General features: G+C 40.7%; 2 protein-coding genes across 6 annotated transcripts in view; both read left to right on the forward strand.

The window, feature by feature from the left end:
* Positions 1 to 17,504, forward strand: part of mast3b (microtubule associated serine/threonine kinase 3b) — a 44,564-nt gene extending 27,060 nt beyond the window's left edge. For all 5 annotated transcript variants that reach the window (XM_054789542.1, XM_054789543.1, XM_054789546.1 and 2 more), the window contains 19 exons: positions 2,147 to 2,248; positions 2,557 to 2,689; positions 2,820 to 2,881; positions 4,637 to 4,728; positions 4,889 to 5,097; positions 5,275 to 5,413; positions 7,566 to 7,698; positions 7,778 to 7,943; positions 9,081 to 9,182; positions 9,278 to 9,400; positions 9,495 to 9,607; positions 9,704 to 9,870; positions 11,031 to 11,152; positions 11,223 to 11,423; positions 11,556 to 11,782; positions 11,866 to 11,988; positions 12,443 to 12,579; positions 12,755 to 12,939; positions 13,829 to 17,504. In XM_054789542.1, the coding sequence (XP_054645517.1) occupies positions 2,147 to 2,248; positions 2,557 to 2,689; positions 2,820 to 2,881; positions 4,637 to 4,728; positions 4,889 to 5,097; positions 5,275 to 5,413; positions 7,566 to 7,698; positions 7,778 to 7,943; positions 9,081 to 9,182; positions 9,278 to 9,400; positions 9,495 to 9,607; positions 9,704 to 9,870; positions 11,031 to 11,152; positions 11,223 to 11,423; positions 11,556 to 11,782; positions 11,866 to 11,988; positions 12,443 to 12,579; positions 12,755 to 12,939; positions 13,829 to 14,883 (3,591 nt within the window). In that variant the 3' untranslated portion in view covers positions 14,884 to 17,504. The remainder of the gene's footprint in view (positions 1 to 2,146; positions 2,249 to 2,556; positions 2,690 to 2,819; positions 2,882 to 4,636; positions 4,729 to 4,888; positions 5,098 to 5,274; positions 5,414 to 7,565; positions 7,699 to 7,777; positions 7,944 to 9,080; positions 9,183 to 9,277; positions 9,401 to 9,494; positions 9,608 to 9,703; positions 9,871 to 11,030; positions 11,153 to 11,222; positions 11,424 to 11,555; positions 11,783 to 11,865; positions 11,989 to 12,442; positions 12,580 to 12,754; positions 12,940 to 13,828) is intronic.
* A 187-nt stretch (positions 17,505 to 17,691) lies between these two features.
* Positions 17,692 to 19,906, forward strand: ndufa7 (NADH:ubiquinone oxidoreductase subunit A7). The gene is made up of 4 exons (XM_054790100.1): positions 17,692 to 17,802; positions 18,057 to 18,106; positions 19,476 to 19,613; positions 19,703 to 19,906. The coding sequence occupies exons 1-4, from the start codon at positions 17,752 to 17,754 to the stop codon at positions 19,791 to 19,793; spliced, it is 330 nt and encodes a 109-aa protein (XP_054646075.1). The 5' UTR covers positions 17,692 to 17,751; the 3' UTR covers positions 19,794 to 19,906.
* The last annotated feature ends 402 nt before the right edge of the window (positions 19,907 to 20,308 follow it).

Genomic DNA, 20,308 nt, shown 5'->3' on the forward strand with positions numbered 1-20,308 from the left:
CAGAAACGTAGTAAATATTCCCACTCAAAATATGATGTGCAGTCAATGCAAGTTGCTTGTCTTGCACTATTACATCATTATTTTATTATTACGTGAGTTTGCCATTACTTGATAAACTTTTCATCACCAGTGGTTTTTGAACAAGGCATTGAATGGAGTCTGTAGAGCTCTTATGATGGCTGAAGAAGAGGGTATAGTCCATACGGCTCCTTGAGATTGTGACTAAGCGGTCTGCTGGCTGACTCACACTTGACCCATCACACTCCGGCTGTGTTCAAAATGACGTAACATCTGACGCACTTGACGCAGCTTCTGCTTTCATTTTTGTCTTAATGCACTATCCATCTGCTTGGAACACAGTATGTGTCCCGTTTATTGGGAATAAACTTTAAATAACAAAATGTAAGCAAACTAAATAATAAGTGTCAACATGTTAAACGCATGTTGCGAATGAATTAGAATCTGCTTCTTCCTATTTCTTTTTAAGATGAATTGTGCTAGTGTAATCATGTGATGTTTCTTAATGTAACATGTTGAGCATGTTTGAAACAAACAAACCGTGATCACGACTCATGTAAGTTATAGCTTTGTTTTTTTTTTCCCCAACAAGTGTGATATATACTCTGATCAAAATCTTAACACCAGTTGAAAAATTGCAAGAATTGACATTTTACACTGCTGGAGATTAAGTGGGTTCTAAGTAGAGCTTCAAAATGCAAAAAGAAGAAATGGGAGTGATACAAAAACAGACCATAGCCTTTTAAAAGCCAAAATCTTGGCAAAAATGTGGATTCGCTGTCATTTTCTGTCAGGTGCCATGATCTCTTGATGGCAAAGGCAAAAAAAGCTTTCTCTCTTTGATGGCGGCTGCACCATTGCTGCTGAGCTTGGACGCAGAAAGACAGTCACTTCTTCAAACATCCTGGAACAAAAAAGTCAAGTGGTAGACCCAAAAAAACCCGTCACCGGCCCTGAGCCGAAGGATCCCATTGGCTGGCTGTCCATCAAGACACTGGACCGTCCTCAGGCCAAATGAATGTTACTAGTGCAGAGTGCAGTCCAATAACCATCAGACTGCATCTGCGAGAGAAGACTTTTAAGAAGAAAAAACGTCTATGCCACAAAATTACGCATTTGGAATTTAGACGAGAGCACCAAACATGGAAGTTGTGGAAGGCGGACGGAGGTTTGACTCTCTGAGGAGAAAATATATAACCTTCACAGTCCCGATGGCTTTCAACGTTACTGGCATGACAAGGATATCCCACCTGAGATGTTATCCACACGGCACAGTGGAGGGGGCGGCATCATGATCTGCGGTCCTTTTTCCCTCGATGGAACAATTGAGCTTCAGGTTGTGCAGGGGCGTCAAACGGCAGCTGGCTATGTGGAGATGTTACAGGGGGCATCCCTCGTGACTGAAGGCCCTCGTCTGTGCGGTAATGAGTGGCTTTTTCAACAGGACAACACTGCAGTTCACAATGTCCGCCTGACAAAGGACTTCATCCAGAGGAATAACCTCACTCTTTTGGACCATCCTGCGTGTGCACCTAATCTAAATATAATTGAGAACATTTGGTGGTGGATGGCAAGAGAAGTTTACAAAAATGGACATCAGTTCCAGACGGTGGATGCCCTCTGTGAAACCATCTTCACCACCTGGAGCAACATTCCCACTAACTTCCTGGAAACACTGGCATCAAGCACGCCCAAAACTATTTTTCAGGCGATTACTAAGAATCGCGCTGCTCCTCATTACCAAGTCCTTTTTTGAACATTTTATTTTTGGGGGATGTCAGGGGTTTTTTGAGCTGTGGTCTTAAAACTTTTGATCAGCTGATGAACAGCCTGTTTCACTTGAATGCTTGTTTGCAGTAAATTCCTTACTGGAATTTATTTTTTGTCTCACTCCCATTTCTTCTTTTTGCATTTTGAAGCTCTACTTAGAACCTACTTAAGGTCAACAGTGCAAAATGTAAATTCTTGCAATTTTTCTAATGGTCTTGAGGTTTTGATCAGGAATGTGTATGGATGCAACATTTTTCATCACTGCTGTTTAGTTTGGAGTCATCTGTGAAAAGCACTGTATAAATAAACTTGACATTTTTCTTTTCCTTTTGCCCTCCCCCCCCCTGCTGTTTTCCAGGCCTACGAGCGATCGGAAAGCGAGGAGGTGACTGTCATCATCCAGCTGGTGAGGAAGATCCTCATCGTAATCTCTCGACCTGCTCGCCTCCTCGAGTGTCTGGTAAGCAGAGGCGTAGAAATCTCTCTTTCTAATTGAAAATGACATGACTTTGACGGAAATAGGATGAAGTGAGCTCATTGTAAAGTAGTACCAAAATTAGATACTGCCCTTGAGAGCGGATATTCATGTTAGCAGAATGGGATGCTCATCATCTCTGTGAAAGGAGTTGAAAAGTGCTCAAGCTTTAACCTAATGAGTCACACATTTAGCCTTCAGAAACACAGTGCTGGTTGACCTGTGACGTTACATCAGCACATGTTCTTGACACCTTTTCTTGCTATGAATGACATGTCAAATGCTCTTTGCAGGAGTTTGATCCGGAAGAGTTCTACCACCTGCTTGAAGCAGCAGAAGGTCACGCCAAAGTTGGCCAGGGAATCAAATCGGACATCCCTCGATACATCATAAGCCAGCTGGGCCTGACGCGAGACCTTCTAGAAGGTAAAAGAAAGGGGCTAACCTTTAGAGATAATTGCTATAACACATGCATCATGGGAGCCACAATTCAACTATGTCACCGCACCTGATGATTATTTGACTTAACCTTGTCCTTTTTGTCTTTTATTTGTAGACATGGTGCACCTTGAACAGTATGATTACAGTCCTTCAGTGTCCACTGAGCCAGATGTGGAAGTGAGTCAATGTCCTTCGAAACTATCTTGGGTGATATCAATATAAAAAAGGCAAATGAAGCTGCTGGTCCATCGTGGCATGATTTTATGCATACCAGTTTTTCCCATACGCGTCCTGCCATGAATACATTTAACATAAATTTGTTGTTCGCTACTTTCTACCGTCTTAACACACTTCTTGTGCACCTGGTCTGCCAGAGAATAAGAAGACATAGCAGTAGGATAGTGTTGCCAACATGGGGACTAGCGACAAATGTAACAACTTGTTCTGGTCTTATTGGCCACTTTTGGACACAGAGGTGTCAAAACTTTTTATACCGAGGGCCCGATACTGAAAATCTAAGGATGCAAGGGGACACTTTTATATTTTTTTTCAACCATCCCATGTCGATATGCAGAGACATTTTTATATTTAAAGAAAAAAACAGCCTGCATCTCAGCTTTGTGTTTTCAGTAACAGTGTATTATTAGTATGAACATTTTCCCCTTACATTTCACTTTCTTGTATATTTTTTTTGTAATATTATGTCTTTATTGTCATAATATTTTGACTTTATTATCATAACTTTTACCCAACCTAATTTTTCTAAAATTGCAACTTTATTCTTTGTTTCTCATATTGAGACTTCCATCCATCCACCCATCCATTCACCCATCCATCCATCCATCCATCCATCTTCTACCACTTATCTGAGGTTGGGTCACGAGGCATAGTCTCTCCATGTGTCCTGGGTCTTTCCCGAGGCTTCCTACCGGTCGGACGTGCCCTGAACACCTCCCCAGGGAGACGTCCGGGAGGCATCCTGACCACATGCTCAAGCCACCTCATCTGGCTCCTCTCAATGCGAAGGAGCAGCGCTTCTACTCTTGAGTTTCTCCCAGATGACAGTGGTTCTCACCTTATCTCTAAGGGAGAGCCCAGCCACCCTATGGAGAACGCTCATATCGGCCGCTTGTATCCGTGATCTTGTCCTTTCGGCCACTACCCAAAGCTCATGAACATAGGTGAGGGTAGGAACGTAGTTTGATTGGTAAATTGAGAGCTTTGCGTTTTGCCTCAGCTGTCTCTTCACCACAACGGACCGATGCAGAGTCCGCATCACTGCAGACGCCGCACCAATTCGCCTGTTGATCTCCCGTTCCATCCTTCCCTCACTCATGAACAAGACCCCCTAGTTACTTAAACTCCTCCACTTGGGGCAGGATCTCATCCTCGACCCGGAGATCCACCCTTTTCCGGGCGAGAATCATGGAGGTGCTGATTCTCATACCGGCCGCTTCACACACTGCTGTGAACCGATGCAGTGAGAGTTGATGGTCACGGCTCGATGAAGCCAGCAGGACCACATCATCTGCAAAAAGCAGCGACCCAATTCTGCAGCCACCAAACTGGCCTAGAAATTCTGTCCATAGAAGTAATGACACCGATAATGCAACTTTTTTCCTTTTAATATTTGAACTTTATGCTATTTTTTATATTATGGTGTTGCTTTCTTAATATTTTGTCTTTATTCATGTAAAATTGATGATTTTTTTTTCCATTTTTGCCTCTTTTTTTTTTCTTGTTTAATCGTATTTTTAGAATGTGCCGAGAGCCACTTAAAAAAAAAAAAAAAAAGTTGCGAGCCGCACTGTGGACACCTGTGCTCTAACATGAAGGATGCAGCTGCCTTGGCAATCCCTGTGAAAGTCAAAATTCATCCCTTGGTGTGTGTCATTATTTTTCACAAGCATTATGTTTCTGCTTTTCCTGTAGAATAAAACACCCCAGGTGGTGACCCCAACACGGCGGAAACCTTTAGAGAGTGATTTTGAAACCATTAAACTCATCAGTAACGGGGCCTATGGGTAAGAGGAATTCTCCATTGTTTCTCCTTCCTGTATGTTCTCCAATTCTCCTATTGTCATTGCCTACTGGCCTTGCAGTGCTCATCCAATGTATTTGGTCATTATATAACTGTCTGCGGGGGTTTATAATTATCTAATGGGATATCCTAATGTTTGACAGGGCCGTGTATCTGGTCCGCCACAAGGAGACCCGCCAGCGGTTTGCCATGAAGAAGATAAATCGTCAGAACCTCGTCCTGAGGAACCAAATCCAGCAGGCGTTTGTGGAGAGAGACATCTTGACTTTTGCCGAGAACCCCTTCGTTGTGTCCATGTTCTGTTCTTTCGAGACAAGACGTCACCTCTGCATGGTCATGGAGTATGTGGAGGGTAAGAGCGAAATTAAAGAGAGGCTTTACAAGCTTTTCGGGCATTAACTTAAAATTAAATAAATAGACACTGGGGGCTAGACTGTAAATAGCATGAGTTCCTGCGTTGTTTAGTAATCATTTCAAATGGCGGAGGTTGGAAAATGTGGTTAAATACAGTTTGATTTTTGCTTTTAAGGTGGAGATTGTGCCAACTTGTTGAAGAACATGGGTCCACTGCCTGTTGAAATGACAAGGATGTACTTTGCTGAAACCGTCCTGGCCCTGGAGTACCTTCACAATTATGGCATTGTGCACCGAGATCTAAAACCTGACAAGTGAGAAAAACCTTGAGTCTCGTCCTATTGAGATCAGAATACACGGATGAATCTTTCCCGCTTACCATGAATGACCAAGCTATGACACCAGTAGCTCATACCACGTTTTGTTGGTTTTTTTTCCCCTTTTTTTTTGTGTTCTTTTTTCTTTCTTCTTCGTTGTAAATTTTCTTGTCGCAAAATCATAATATCCAATAATATATTAACTTTTTCCCCAACCAAATTTACATAATATTAAAATAGTTTATGTTAAAAAAAAATGTTCTTTAATATTTCAACTCCTTGCTATCAAAATGAAATTTTTCGAGTTTAGTCTTGTCAACCTGCAGCTTTTTTTTTGTTAGAATACAACTTTTTTAAATCAATTTTTTAAAACTTTATTCTTGTAATATCACCACTGTTTTTTCATTTCTGCTGTTTTTTTATTATTTTTTTTTTTTACATTTTCCAACTATTTGAACTTTCTTTTTTTTTAAATGTGATTTTTATTCCCATATTTTCATCTTATTCCTATAATATTATAACTTTATACCCAACCCTAATTTTCCAGAAATTTCAGCTTTGTTTTGTTTTGTTTGTTTCTCATAATATTATGACGTAAAAAAAAAAAGAACCTTCAATATTTCAACTTTATGCTTGTAAAATTTATAAATATTTTTCCTCATACGAGTTAGTCACACAAAACTTTTTCGGATTAGATTACATCTTTTTTCTTTTCCTATTTGGACTTTATTCTTGTAAAATTGCTGCAGATTTTTCCATTTTGGCTGCTGTTTTTTTTTTTTTCTTTAAAATTAAAAAAACATCCGGCCAATAAAAAAAAAAAAAAAAAAAAAAATATCCGTTGGTCGCAAAAACAAAAGCCAAAAACATATGGCAATGTTACATTGTAATACCTTTTCATCATTTTGATTATCAACTGATCTGTCATTAATATAACAGTTTCTTTGTCGTCTCTATAGCAACAGATCACCTACTTTAGTGGTCTATAATTAGTGAACCAGCCGGGACAGCTCTGTCTGGGTAAACCTGGCACTGGTGCTAATGTCTATTTAAGTTTTGTCACTGTCCAACGCATGCATTGTTTCTTTAGTTTTGTTGCTTCAACTTAGTTTAGATTGACATTAATTAGATATTGTGTATTCAAGAGCACATTATTATGGGTGCAGCAGTAATCGTTTTATTTGTTTTTCGGACAAGCTTAACAAGTTATATTGAGAAACATCACATGTTTACATTTGCCAAAGTGTCTGAAAAGGAGCAGGAAGAAGCAGTTACTGATAGTTTGTTCACTTCCTGTTTCAATGTTACCATTTTCTAAACTTCGGGAAGGAAAAGAATAGAGTACATGGTTTATACAGTAGTAAAAGAAAATGTTAAAATAAATAGATTAATACATTAATTAATAAATAGATAAGTTAAAAAATAAATTTAAAAAAATGGAAGAATTAAAGAAAAATGAAAATACAAAAGAGAAAAACAATTCATCCGCAACAAAATATAAATTAATAAATAAATCATTTATTGGCCCTCTGTATCTTATAAAAATACAATTAAACAAGAAAACAAAAATCATGAGGAAAAAGTCATAATTTTACAAGAATAATGTAATGTTATGAGGAAAATTAACAATTTTAATCGCATCAAGTTGAAATATTAAAGAAAAAAGATGTTTGTTTTTTTAAAGTTGTAATGTGGGGAAACAAAGCAACAAATAAAGTTGTAATTTTTGGAAAACAGGTTGTGGAAAAAGTTATAATGTTACAAGAATAAAGTCAAAAGTACGAGAAGAAAATTTACAAGAAAGTTGAAATGAATTTTTTTTTTTTACAAATAAAGGCATAAAGACATAATAATAAGTGAAAAAAATGTATGAGAAGAAACTTGAAGTATTTGTCAAAACTAAAATACAAACAGTAAAAATGGGAAAACGAGCACAAAAGGTAATGTAAGGAGAAGAAGTTAATTCCTACGAATAATATGCTTGTCACCAATAACACACAGCTGAGGTGCAGGCTCGGGTGAAGCCAATATCCGTATAACCTGGCAGAAAATGTACATTTACTGTTGTTAGTGTGTATGTACCACAGTAGCTTAAAAGTAAATTACAGTTATAGTTTAAATGAGATTGTTGTATTCTTCCTCCCAACAGTTTGCTGATCACATCCATGGGTCACATCAAGCTAACAGACTTTGGCCTGTCAAAAATTGGCCTGATGAACATGACCACCAACCTCTATGAGGGTCACATGGAGAAAGACACGAGGGAGTTTGTTGACAAACAGGTCAGACTGCAATAGTTGGCCACATCTGTTCTTTGTTTTTCTTCTTCTAAATGTTTGGTGGGGGGCATTGTTTGTGCAGGTGTGTGGCACCCCAGAGTACATTGCCCCAGAGGTGATTCTCAGGCAGGGATATGGAAAGCCAGTAGACTGGTGGGCCATGGGGATCATCCTCTATGAGTTCTTGGTCGGGTGTGTTCCGTTTTTTGGCGACACTCCGGAGGAGCTTTTTGGCCAAGTTGTCAGTGGTGAGCAGAATGATGTGAGAAAATGATGTACAGTAGTCACAAAAAGTTAGGGATGTTTGTCTATTTCATGGATCACACTCATGTTGTGAGTGTTGCTGCTCAGTTCCTTCTTATAGAACGACAAGTTGTGCAAAAGGTAATGCAACACTGAATAACTGGACATATGCATTCAAAAGTTTAGAGTAGGTCAAATTAACTTCACCTGTAAAAAGTTATAGTGCATTTTAGCTTCACCCTGAAATTTCACCCGAAAGCTGAATATCCCTAACTTTTTGTGAGTAGTTTGCGCTTTGAATTTCACGGCTTCACTCCATCATGGTTTTTCACAAATGTATGCATGAACCATGCTGTTGTGTTGTTGAATATTGCCTGTTATCAGACAAAATACATGCATATTTAAGCTAATGTCATGCATTTTTGCCTAAATTAAACATTTTCATCCATAATAATTGATAAATGAATTCAAATACAAATAAAAGGCATTCAAAAGACACAGACATTCACAAAGTATTCTATGCTAGTCACTAGGTGTCAGTAATGTTGCTGAAATGTTCAGTGAGACACACAAGCGCCAGACTTGATTGCCGGAACAACAGATTTTTATTGCAGGTTTGAATCATCACACAACACGCACAATAACCCCTAATAAAAACACGGGCTACTGTTGTAGCCATGACCCACGGCAAGCAGAAACTCAACTCCGAACCCCCGACATCACTTTCTGCCCGCAACTCTCTCAGCTTCCTGGGGGAACACATTTAGAACACACATTAGCATGAGTCTTATTTATGTCTTAAATGACTTATTTACTCTTATGTTGTGTCTACTATATTGGATAATATGAGTGTAAAGGTGACTATAGGGGTGTTAGTTCATGGCTAGAGGGCCCTAATAATGTTAAACCATATTTAGTGGGTTGTAAACGGGTTACTTTAATTACAAAAGTATTCCATGTATAAATAAGGAATTCAACTTTGCAGAAATGTACTTATCACAGTCAGGCCTGGAACCAACTAACAGCGGTAAACGAGGAGTTACTGTATGTAAATAATAAATAACGTCATTTGTTAGACAGGCAAGTTGGCTTTTACATGGAGTAATTCTGGTTGATTATTCTTGTCATTGTGTGATTTGCAGATGAAATCATTTGGCCTGAAGGAGACGATGCCCTACCAACTGATGCTCAGGACATGATCACCCATCTGCTGAGGCAAAGCCCTCTAGAAAGACTAGGAACTGGTACTATTAAGTTTTACTGCTGGCTATTGCATAAACGTGGTGCTTTTTCATTTTTCTTTAACTACGCAAATGTTAACATGATGTTTTGGCTGTAGGCGGTGCCTCGGAGGTCAAACAACACGCCTTCTTTGTGGATCTGGACTGGAATGGACTATTACGACAGAAAGCTGAATTCATCCCTCAGCTAGATGCAGAGGACGATACCAGCTATTTTGACAGTAAGATGCATTTGAGATGGTTTGTTTTGTTAGGGAATCATAAGCTTAATAAATCAAAAGCATTAGTCCCAAACATTTTTTTGCATCCTTTCAGCTCGATCAGAACGTTATCATCATATGGCATCCGATGAGGATGAAGAAACCAATGATGAAGAGTCTTCCCTGGAAATTAGGCAGTTTGCCTCCTGGTCGCATCGTTTCAGCAAGGTAATGAAGCAGAAACTAGAGCCATAGAGGCACCCAAATGACTTTATGAAAACAGCAGCAAACAGGAACAAATGTGTGTGTTGCCTGCTCTTTCAGGTTTACAGCAGCACAGAACATCTGGCCACACCGTCCAACCTGAGCTTCTCTTCTGACCGCAGTCACAGTGAGGACAAAGAGGACCGTGGGGAAGTTGGAGGGCACAGCCCCTCTGCAGGCCCAGCAGACGGCGTTCTTGAGCCCAGGCTTCCTGGGCGCATGGCCAGGTAGACACAAGTTCACATACACTGTGATTTGATTTGGAAGAAGCATTCTTCTAAACTTATTTATTCCTTTTAGGGAATGTGGTTTTCCCACATTGAAAAACTAGGAAACTATACAGTATTCACGTCCCTGCAAATTTGCAAATTTCAAATGATATTTATTATTTTACATATTTTACCCTTATGTTTTTCTTTTTTCTGCAAAAAAAAAGCAATCTCATTCACCATAAGTGGGTAATAATTTGTAACTATGTGTTACTACAGGTATTATGTACAGCATACATACAGAACAGCTCACAGTTTTTACATGCTTCACTGCGTTGAGATTTCGCGCTTTGTTCGGTCCTTGAATGCACCATAGTTGTGTGCTACGTTACACGAAAGGTTGTTTAGCTACAGGCGCGCTAATTGCGACAGTCAGTCGGCCTCGAATCATTCATTAGTGGTGAGTAAATATATATATATATATATATATATACACAGAATATACTGTATACATTTTATACTTGAAATGCGTTTAATATGTGTGTGAGGCATAGTCATAATTAAACGTGCTTTGTGTCACGTGGACAATTGTAATCAAAGAGAAAAGGGGAGGGTTCTGGAGCGGAATCTAATCTAATCATAACAGTCAGTTTTATTGCAAATGTTGATCCGAAATCAAATGAGAAGGTCGACGTCAAGCCAGCAGAAGGGTTGGGAGGGGGCAGGTGAGCAAGCCCTGTGTCAGAAATACACATTTTTATTGGCATTTTTAATTACTTGCAGTTTTTTACCAGAAACGTAACCCTGCTGAAAAGTGGGGCTCCACTGTATTCCAAGAATGTGTGACACTGAAACCAGCCCTAAAAATAAGACGTCAAGTACAGATTGCTGTTTATTTTGAAAACCTATGAGCCTATCAGCATGTGAAAATCAGCACTGTGAAAGTCAGTCCACCAGCAGTGAGCGCCTGCTCCAAGCATACAAACAACTGTGGTGATGCAGACGTGTTACTAACTAATAAACTTGTCGGTAAATATAAGGAGCGTTTCAACCTCACAACTATACATTGTTAATGGTACATTAGATTAAATGAACTCCATTAAAAATAGATGAGGTTTAGCAGTGTTTCCACTTGGGATGCTTTTTAACTTGTTCAACTGGTCTTTGGATTGTTGCAGCCTTTGCCCCCGGCTGTCACCCAGCTCCTCCCAGTCTGAAAGGAGCAGCAGCCCACTGGTGATGAGCAGCACTCACAGCTTGGAGATGATGCCCCGCTTTGCTGTCTCGACGGACGACGAGGGTAAATACAAACTTAAGATCTCTGGCGGCCTATTTGTCTTTACCTGCATCATCTATTCTTTTGGCTGCAGCTGAGGTGGTCGTTTCCAAACTCCGGAGAATCAGGATACGCAGCAACAGCACCGGGGCCAAACACTCCTCCCCCAAAGAGCCAGCTGGCCCACGACGTTTTGGTAACCAGCTGGAGACACCAGACAGACAGAGGCTCCCGTGCGGAGGAAAGGTTCCCAAGTCTGCATCTGTCTCAGCTCTGTCTCTTATCATTACCACAGGTACAAAACAGCATCAGCAGCACAGTCAATGTAACAAGATGGAAACTGTGCTCTGTCACTTATCTTTCTGTTAACAAAATACAGTAAAAAGTGGCATATTTCATTAAATGTGTGATCTCATGTGCATTTCAGATGACTCCCCTATTGGCCTCCAGGCCAGTCCCATCTCCCCACGATCACTGTCCTCCAACCCCTCCTCTCGTGACTCCTCCCCCAGCCGGGACCTGTCCCTCAGTCCTGGTAGCTTCAAGCCGCCCATCATCATTCATACTTCTGGCAAGAAGTATGGCTTCACTGTGCAGGCCATCCGCGTCTACATGGGCGACAGCGACGTCTACACGGTGCATCACATGGTGTCGGTGGGTGCTCTCGTATGACTTTTTCAATTTTCATTTTCATGTCATCGTCATTTTCTCACAGCCATGCGGTGCTATCGTTACAGAGTGTGGATGAAGGCAGCCCAGCCTACCAGGCAGGTCTTCGCACTGGAGACCTCATCACTCATGTGAACGGAGAGTCCGTCCAAGGCCTGGTTCACACCGAGATGATTGAACTTCTGTTGAAGGTACAACGTACCCTGGCTGTGTAGCTTTTAATCAGAAATATAAACTAAAAACAATTTTTAATGGGGCACCATTTTAGTTTGTGTTCCCAATTTATGTGAATTGGGGGAAACGATTGAAGCAGTATGCAAGGAAATGATTATCGCTCCAAATTGGGCACAAATGTGGTAAAATCAACATTAGCGAGAAAGCGATTGTTCCACCTGTCAGGTGATAGTTAACATCTTAAGTGACTGAAGAATGAGATGTTGCACAGGTGGTCGGAAAATTATGTACTGTATTTATTACTAGAAATAATGTATCTTTATTCATCTAGCTATGCCAGTGACGCACAGTGACAGGCATTACATGCTCTTCTACTAAAGGGCAAAATATGCATCATCAACCTGTGTATCCACCTGTTGCCATTCATACAACAGAATAAATCAGTACCTGTATAAATATGTAAACCTGCAGAGCGGCAGCAAGGTGGCGCTCCAGACCATCGCGCTTGAGAACACATCCATCAAAGTTGGTCCGGCTCGAAAGACAAAACACAAAGGCAAGATGGCCCGTCGGAGCAAGAAGAGCAGGAGGAGGGATAACTATGATAGGTGAGCCTTATTTGTACTTAGCTTGTTTCATTTCTGCAGCATGCATTTTGCTGTCTTTTGTTGTCCAGATACACGGCAGTCTTCAATTCAATGGAAATGTCTTTTTTTTTTTTTTAGTATGACGAGTCTAGATTTTAAACAAAATGGTTGTTCTCGTGCTTTTGTCGTCCTGCAGGAGACGCAGCATCTTGAAGAAGTTATCCAAGCAGAGCACAGTCATGCACAGCAGTCGGAGCTTCTCGTCAGGGCTCCACCATTCAGTTTCATCCAGCGAGAGTCTTCCAGGATCGCCAACACACAGCCTCTCTCCCGGCCCCTCAACCCCCTGCCGAAGCCCCGCACCAGACCATCAGGCCTTTGGTGAGTCTTTGCTGTGCCTGTAACATCACATCACATTGATGTATTGTTAAATAAGTGGTATGGTAAGCTTCATTTGTTTCATACATTAACAAGTTGCATTACGGAACGTCACATGGTTAATTTTCCAAAAATTACAACTTTTTCATTGTTTTGTTTCTCATATTACGACTTTCTTTGGTCTTTAATATTTAAATTTGATGCAACTAAAATGTTATTTTTCCTCATAATATTGTAATGATATTCTTGTTAAATTACAACTTTTTTCTTGTAATATTTTTATGTTATTCTTGTAAAATTACTACTGATCTTTCCATTTTTGCTGCTGCTCTTGTTTTGCTTGTTTTTTTTTTAGTTTTTTTGTTAAATTGTGAATGTGCTGCGGCCCGCACTTTGGGCACCACCGGCTTATGCAGCGATGAAGGAATGGGGGGAAAAAATAAGGAAAAGGTGTTGGAAAAAAATAAATACTAACAAGCAAATACGAGTATAAAAAAACTGACAGCATAAAGCTTTTACAATGTTAATGAAAATGAGAAAATAAAAATGATAAAATAAAACTACTTTTAATGAAAATGTAATAAGAGTGAGTAAAATAAGAGTTGAATTAGTGATTAATAAGTAACGATATTAAGGATAAATTAATAATAAATGGTGTAAAAATGTTGACAGAAACACAATTCATAAATATAGTGCATATAGATTGCGATGAAAAACAAAATACATTTTTCTTTAAATAATAAAACATGACAATATATACTGTAGCTTATGCATTGTTAAGGAAAAGGAGGAAATAAAAATGTTAATTTAATACAAATTAAATTAAAAAATAAAAGCAATAAAATAACAAATCATCAATAATTAATTCATTTTTTTAACCTTTGCTTCCCAGACAATAACTCTCCTCAGAGCACATCCCCTTGCTCCAGTTCTCCCAGTTCCCCTGCAGCACACATCAGGCCCAGCTCCCTCCACGGTTTGGGCTCCAAGCTCAGCACTCAGCGCTACACCAAGGTCGGCCGCCGGAAGTCAACCAGCAACATCCCGCCTTCGCCGCTCGCCTGCTCCTCATCCTCAGCACAGCCACTTTCTCCACAGCGCTCCCCGTCGCCGCTGCCAGGCTTTGCCAAAACACTTCACTTCCACGGCAAAACCCTGTCGCCACCGACTATTGTTAGGCACGTTGTACGGCCTCGCAGCGCGGAACCGCCTCGATCGCCGCTCCTCAAGAGAGTCCAGTCAGCTGAGAAACTGTCTGGAATGTACCATGCTGATAAGAAGTCATACACCCCCCGCAGGCACACCCTGGAAGTGCCGTTTTACGGTGAGGGGGAGCTGCTTGTTGACTCAGAAGCCGAGGGGGCCACGTCAGGCTCCCACCTGGGGGTTGACCACAGCAGACTGGGCAGCTACTTGGGCGCCCAGAGGCTGTGGGACTCTGGGCTGGAGCGATCCGAGCAGCTGGTGGTGATGCGAAAGCTCAACCTCTCAGAGCGCCGTGACTCCTTCAAAAAGCAGGAGGCGGTGCAGGAGGTGAGCTTTGACGAACCAGAGGAGAAAAGCAGCGGCACGGCAGCGGCGACCGCTTCGACCCCGGTGACTCAAACACAAGCCCGGCAACAGCTGCAGCACAGGACGACTTTGCTGGCCGAGGCTCGACCCCAAAACAGCGAGGAGGCGGAGCTGCCGGGACCCACCGTGAGGAGGTTCACGCTGGTGCCCCAGATCGCCGTGCAGGGCTCGACGGAGAGCGAGGAGCAGGATGAGTGGGAGCCGTGCTCAGACGGGGAGGAGGCCCAACAGGAGCTTACAGTCATGTCATCACAGCAGCAGCAGCTGGGAGACCTCCTTCACAATAAGAGCTGCAGTCAGGAAGAAGCCACTTCCACTCAAGTTGGACCGTCGGCAGAGAAGGCCGAGTGCAGACATGAGATGGTGAAAAAGTGACAACTCATCTCACACACAGAGAGGAGGAATACTTGGAGATTTTACTTGAATTTTGTATTGTAAATATTTTTGCTTTGTGGAGCTGCTGCTCTTATTTATTACAGTTGGAAAGCATGACACACTAAGCGGAGAAGAGGGAAGTTCAGCCAAGGCTTCACTTTTTTTGTATCCATAAAATGTGCGTTTTGCCTTTTTGACTTTTTTTTTTTTAATTTTTTTTTTTTTTTTAAATAAATGTCTATTTTTAAATAAATTTCTGTGGTACTAAGTGGTTTGATAATGCTGGGAATTGTTACTGGACCAAAATGTTCCCCTCCTTGTCAATGTCAGTTCAGACTTGACCTTCAGCTTCCATTAGCAACACTTGTAAAGATGTTGATGTCCGAAAACCTTTGGTCCACACCGTGGTTGATTATTCTCATCTTCATACGTAATATCAATCTACAATCACCATTACTTGTCTTTTTGCTTTGGACTTCATCAGCGGGACATAACCACACCATCGTCTGCTCATAGGCTGCAGAATATGATCGCAGTATGGATTCATGGTCATGACAGTAATTTTGTATGTACATTAATGGGAGTTGTTGCAAATCGCAGCACAATCACAAAGACATGATTCTGGCTTTTATTTGCTGTCAACCATATCTTTTCAGTTGGGATAATCTGTTGTGTGTTGTAATCCAAAGATTTGGATGTCCTCATGCTCTGATGTGCTCCATGCAAAGCAGGTCTGACAGCAAACGGCCAAAATGAGGGTTGATGCCTTCTTTGCAACGGGGAGCTTGCTTCACAATATTGGTGAGAAATGATGCGTTTGTACGTTTATTCACACACAAGCTTGTGTGTGTGTGTGTGTGTGTGTGTGTGTGTGAGCGAGCGAGCCACCTTACCTACCATGAATAGTGTTGAGATGTTTACAGCGGGAGTGCACGAATGTATTGAGACATTCATTTTGTACTACAACTGAATGTGGAAGGTCAATGAAAAATGTGCAAACCCGGGGCTTGTTTGAACAACAGCATGTGTGTGTTGTACAAATGTATATTTTCATATAAACATGTTCAAGGATGTGATATGCACAAGGACAATGACGACTAGTAGCACAAGGAGGGATTTGGGCTGTCATGTTGCTGTTTAAAGTAACGTTGTTGGGGCTCAGGAGAGGATGCTCTGAATTGGACTTTTATCCCCGAGTACAGTGACGTAGTCTTGGTTATATCGATTTAAACACCCACACCAAAGCTTTTTGCTGATGTGAAGTCATTTCCTGTTCAACATTGTGTTTCTTTTCCCCACCGCAAACCTTATCATCGTTGAACTTGCGTTCGTGTCCGCACCGAGCGTGTGAAGGAATTGTTTACAAACCTGCTACACAATGTACTGTACAGTTGTTTTTCTCTTGTGTGCTCTATGATGAAACTACCCTCTTTCATACCACAAATGAAAATGACACGTAGATGTTTCATATTTGTTTTTTTGGGGGGCGAGGTTTTTGTTTTTTTTGCTGTTCTTTTGTCAAATCCAGTAAGCTTAATGCAGAATCTACAAGCTTAATGACTTGTGGTGTGTTTACAAGTGCGTATAAAACAGGGTTATTGTCATATTTTTGGAATGAGACAAGTGGATTGCTGGGCTGTAAGTATACTTTTAGGTTTTGTTCTGCAGGGGACTTTTACCATCAAACATTACACTTAAATATAGGATAATCACAGAGTTAAAACAAAAAAAAAAAGAAAATAGCAATGCAATTCTCTCCAGCTATAAACACCACATCAACAGTTAAATAACATACGTCAACACCGGGGTTATATTTCTTGTTCTGGACGGAAATTCACCGCAAACATGGTCACACTACAGAAATCATCACTGTGTACAAAAGTATAGGGACACCCGGCCACTACACCTGCGGGAAATAGAGGCATATCTCAATAAATTGGAATATGGTGCAAAATTCACGTCAAGAGACCAATTAAAGGCTCAGTTTGTTCACTGATTAGCGTGTGAACTAAAGTGTTTTACAACATTTTTGCAAGATCCTGATTTTGTGGGTTTATTAGCTGTAAACTGTAATCAAAATGATTAAGACTCTATACTAGTAATATAGTTTTTGAATTGGACTACTGAAACAAATGAACTTTTATAAGATATTCTAATTTATTGAGATGCACCTGGACATGGCTTCCTTCCAGACTATAATATTAGGTAAAAGGTCACTGATGTGGCGCCTTTCTAGACCATACCAAATGTGTCTGATGGGCATCCAAGCTTGCCTCCATGGCACAGCTGGAGCCATGCAGTTGTCCAAAAAAAGTCCAAGTAAGATGAAAAATTAAACTACACGGCTCTAGTACAAATCTTTAATCAATGGAAGAATTGAATCCTTTTGAGTAAATGCTGTGGTCAACACATAACAGTACTCCAAGTAAGAGGTCATCAGCACATGTGATACTGGCAGTTTAAACTGTAAATGTGCATGTGTTCTCCTGTGGACTCTTCTGTTAAGTGCATGCTGCATGAGAAAAGCACACATCTGTAATACTTGATTGCATGGTACAGTATGTTGGCGGCCTCGCCCAGTACTGTGTTTTTCATGTGTAATAAATAAAATTTGTATTTCTCCTGGACCAATCTTGTGTTGGACCTATTTGTATTTTATTAATTATGGTAGCTCACTACTTTCAATGGTATACATTGTTTTAAGCTTATTGCTAATGCCCAGGTCAACATGTATGAATGACTCATCTAGAAATTATAAAGTGATACAAGGTGCAGTTTACCTTCCGGGCCACTAGGTGTCAGTGGGGTGCAGAAAAACGCACTCGCTTACAAGAGAGGAAGAAGCTCGTGCCCTTCATAACAGCAAAAATGGCGACTGCTACTAAAATTATTCAAAGGCTTCGAAATTTTCTATCAGGGGTAAGTCATTCAAACATAAACATGTGTTCAGTTCAGGACAGGAGGTCCCGAGAACCAGCATTATCATGTAGCTTTGAAATATATTGCAATTATTGCTGAGTTGAATTAAATGGCAGCCAAAGGGTCAGCGTGAGCTGGCTCGTAAGAGCGACGCTGTTGTCGTCGATAGGTTTTTATTAATTCGCGTGCACAGTTGCTGTTTGTAAACCCCTTACAACTGTTTAAATGCAGTGCTTTTTTATTATTATTTTTAGCATGACCTTCAGAGTAAGCTCCAACTGCGGTATGAAGAGGTAGCCAAGAGGTGAGTTTATCATGTGAGAGGATGGAGACAAAACCGGAAGTGCTGTTGTAACCCCTCTACTCAAAAGGGGTGCATGATTATAAACCGCCAACTGCCCCCTTATGTCTTAATATGAAGACATTAAAAACAATAAAACTCCTTAACCACAATGACGAAGACTTGGTGCGAAGGCGGTTTGCGGTGGGGATGCTACTACAGTATCAATAATTTCCAACCAGGCAAGTGTAACAATAAGTTAACCATTGTAAGTAAACACTCGGAGTGGTGAGTTTAGTGGGTTAGCGAGCTGTGTCGAGTGGAAAGCAGGTGTGTTTAAAGTAGCTGTATCACCATGGTAACTTAGTCGGGACCAGGTTATGTCCAGGCTTTAATTGGCAATGAAAGGGCCACTGTTTATCAAATTCTTAGATGACGTCACAGTTTATTGAGAAACTACGGATCCCGAGAGGGGACATGGAGAAAAAAATGGGAAAAAAAGAGCATTCCCTGATGATATTATCCATCTATAAGTGAGATAGATGTGCTCACGAGAGCACCAGGAATAAATGCAATATGAAATATTAATTATTAAGGGAATGTTAGCAGACGTAAATGTCACAGCAGTCCTTGCGTGAGTACTCAGCCCTCTGGTCTTCTTATATTACAACATTTGCTGGAGGAATAAGCACTCTGAGGCATCAATCAACTGGAAGAAACCAGTGTTTATAAAACGAGGAAAAAAATTGTAAGAAAAAAAAAAGGTCGCCACAAAACACATCAACACTGCCAGGTAGTGGTCACAACGAGATACAGCATTTGGAAACAAGACATTTCAAATACGTTGTTGCTCCCGATTATTTATGTTTTTTAAATGCATAAGTGTTAAAATGTCAAAGCCGTGCTATGTTGAGTGTTGAGAAATGAAAAGACTAGCAGGGTAGGGTATAGTTGGTATAATAAATCAGTGTTAACTTGTGCATTACATGCTCGGCATGTACTGTAAGCAGTCAGTGGTCCTCCCTTGCTCTATTAGCTGCGACAGTGTTGCGTTTTGCAGTCATAATAATTACTTACTCATTTTTTCTTCCCTTAATACAGATGCGCATTTATCTTGGAGCTTACTTTGCACTGAACAGGAAGTCACTTTGTCATTTCGCGCCGCCTAGTCATAATTCTGAAGAAGACAATATTAAAACACATGTCGACAACTTCCGGTCTCAAATTTTATGTTGCCGTCAGCTTAAGCGGGTACTTTGTGGTAATAAGAACACGGTGGACCAGGACTTGATGAGTTGGTCAACTTAGACCGATTGCCGCCAAAAACGGGGGACCTAAACAGGTTCCACTATATTCATATTTATTCATTTTACCGACCATATTTCCCTTCTAGGACGCAGCCGCCACCTAAGCTACCGGTTGGGCCGAGCCACAAGTTCGCTAGTAACTACTATTTCAGCAGAGATGGACGCAGAGAGTCCACACCTCCCACAGTTGTCATGTCTTCACAGAAGGCACTCACTGCTGGCAGGTAAATTACAAAAAAAAAGAAAATTGCAGAAAGCTGAGTGCATCTAATATCATCAATTTAGTCATTTGTACTCTTAACGTGTTTTCCAGCCAAATTGCTGCTGCACCCGCAAAGCCTCCAGTGACCCCTGGGGGTGTGTACAAGGAGCCAGAGCTCTCCACAGACCAGCCGTACCTCTGAGAGGAACGGCTCCTTGTAAACCGTATCATCCTCCCACAAGAAGTCATTTAGAGCTCTGTTCAGCATGTTTTGGTTGTATATTAGAAAAGTGCAAATAAAATCACTTCTATGTTTTTTGTGCCTGTTTTATATTTTGTGTCTTTTTAAAAAGTACTTGTCATGTGAATGACTTACGGTACTGAATTTTGCAGTGGCCTGTTCGCCTAAGATTTAAGCTGTGCATTCACCAAGTTCCCCAGTCGGTAGATAACTTAAATGTGCTTATCTACTTGGGTATTGGAATGAATGACAAAATCTCGATGTCAATTCTATTTGATTGGGCACATAAATATACGTCCTCCATAAAGTTAAGTTAATTTAGACAAGTCATTTGCTTGTCACACAGGAAGTGAAACATGTATGGAAAGCTGCTACTACAAAAGGAAGATTTAAAATTAAATTAAGCGCAATGCCATTAATAACCTGAATTGGCAGCCAGTCGGGTAAATTAGCAACTGATACTTTGAAAGTAAATA

This window comes from Dunckerocampus dactyliophorus, chromosome 10 (genome assembly GCF_027744805.1).
Source record: "Dunckerocampus dactyliophorus isolate RoL2022-P2 chromosome 10, RoL_Ddac_1.1, whole genome shotgun sequence".
Taxonomy (NCBI): domain Eukaryota; kingdom Metazoa; phylum Chordata; class Actinopteri; order Syngnathiformes; family Syngnathidae; genus Dunckerocampus; species Dunckerocampus dactyliophorus.

Coding starts and splice junctions, on each gene's coding strand:
- ndufa7 (XM_054790100.1), top strand. CDS start 17,752: ATGGCGACTGCTACTAAAATTATTCAAAGGCTTCGAAATTTTCTATCA. Junction 18,107..19,475: donor TATGAAGAGGTAGCCAAGAG/GTGAGTTTATCA, acceptor TTTCCCTTCTAG/GACGCAGCCGCCACCTAAGC. Junction 19,614..19,702: donor AAGGCACTCACTGCTGGCAG/GTAAATTACAAA, acceptor CGTGTTTTCCAG/CCAAATTGCTGCTGCACCCG.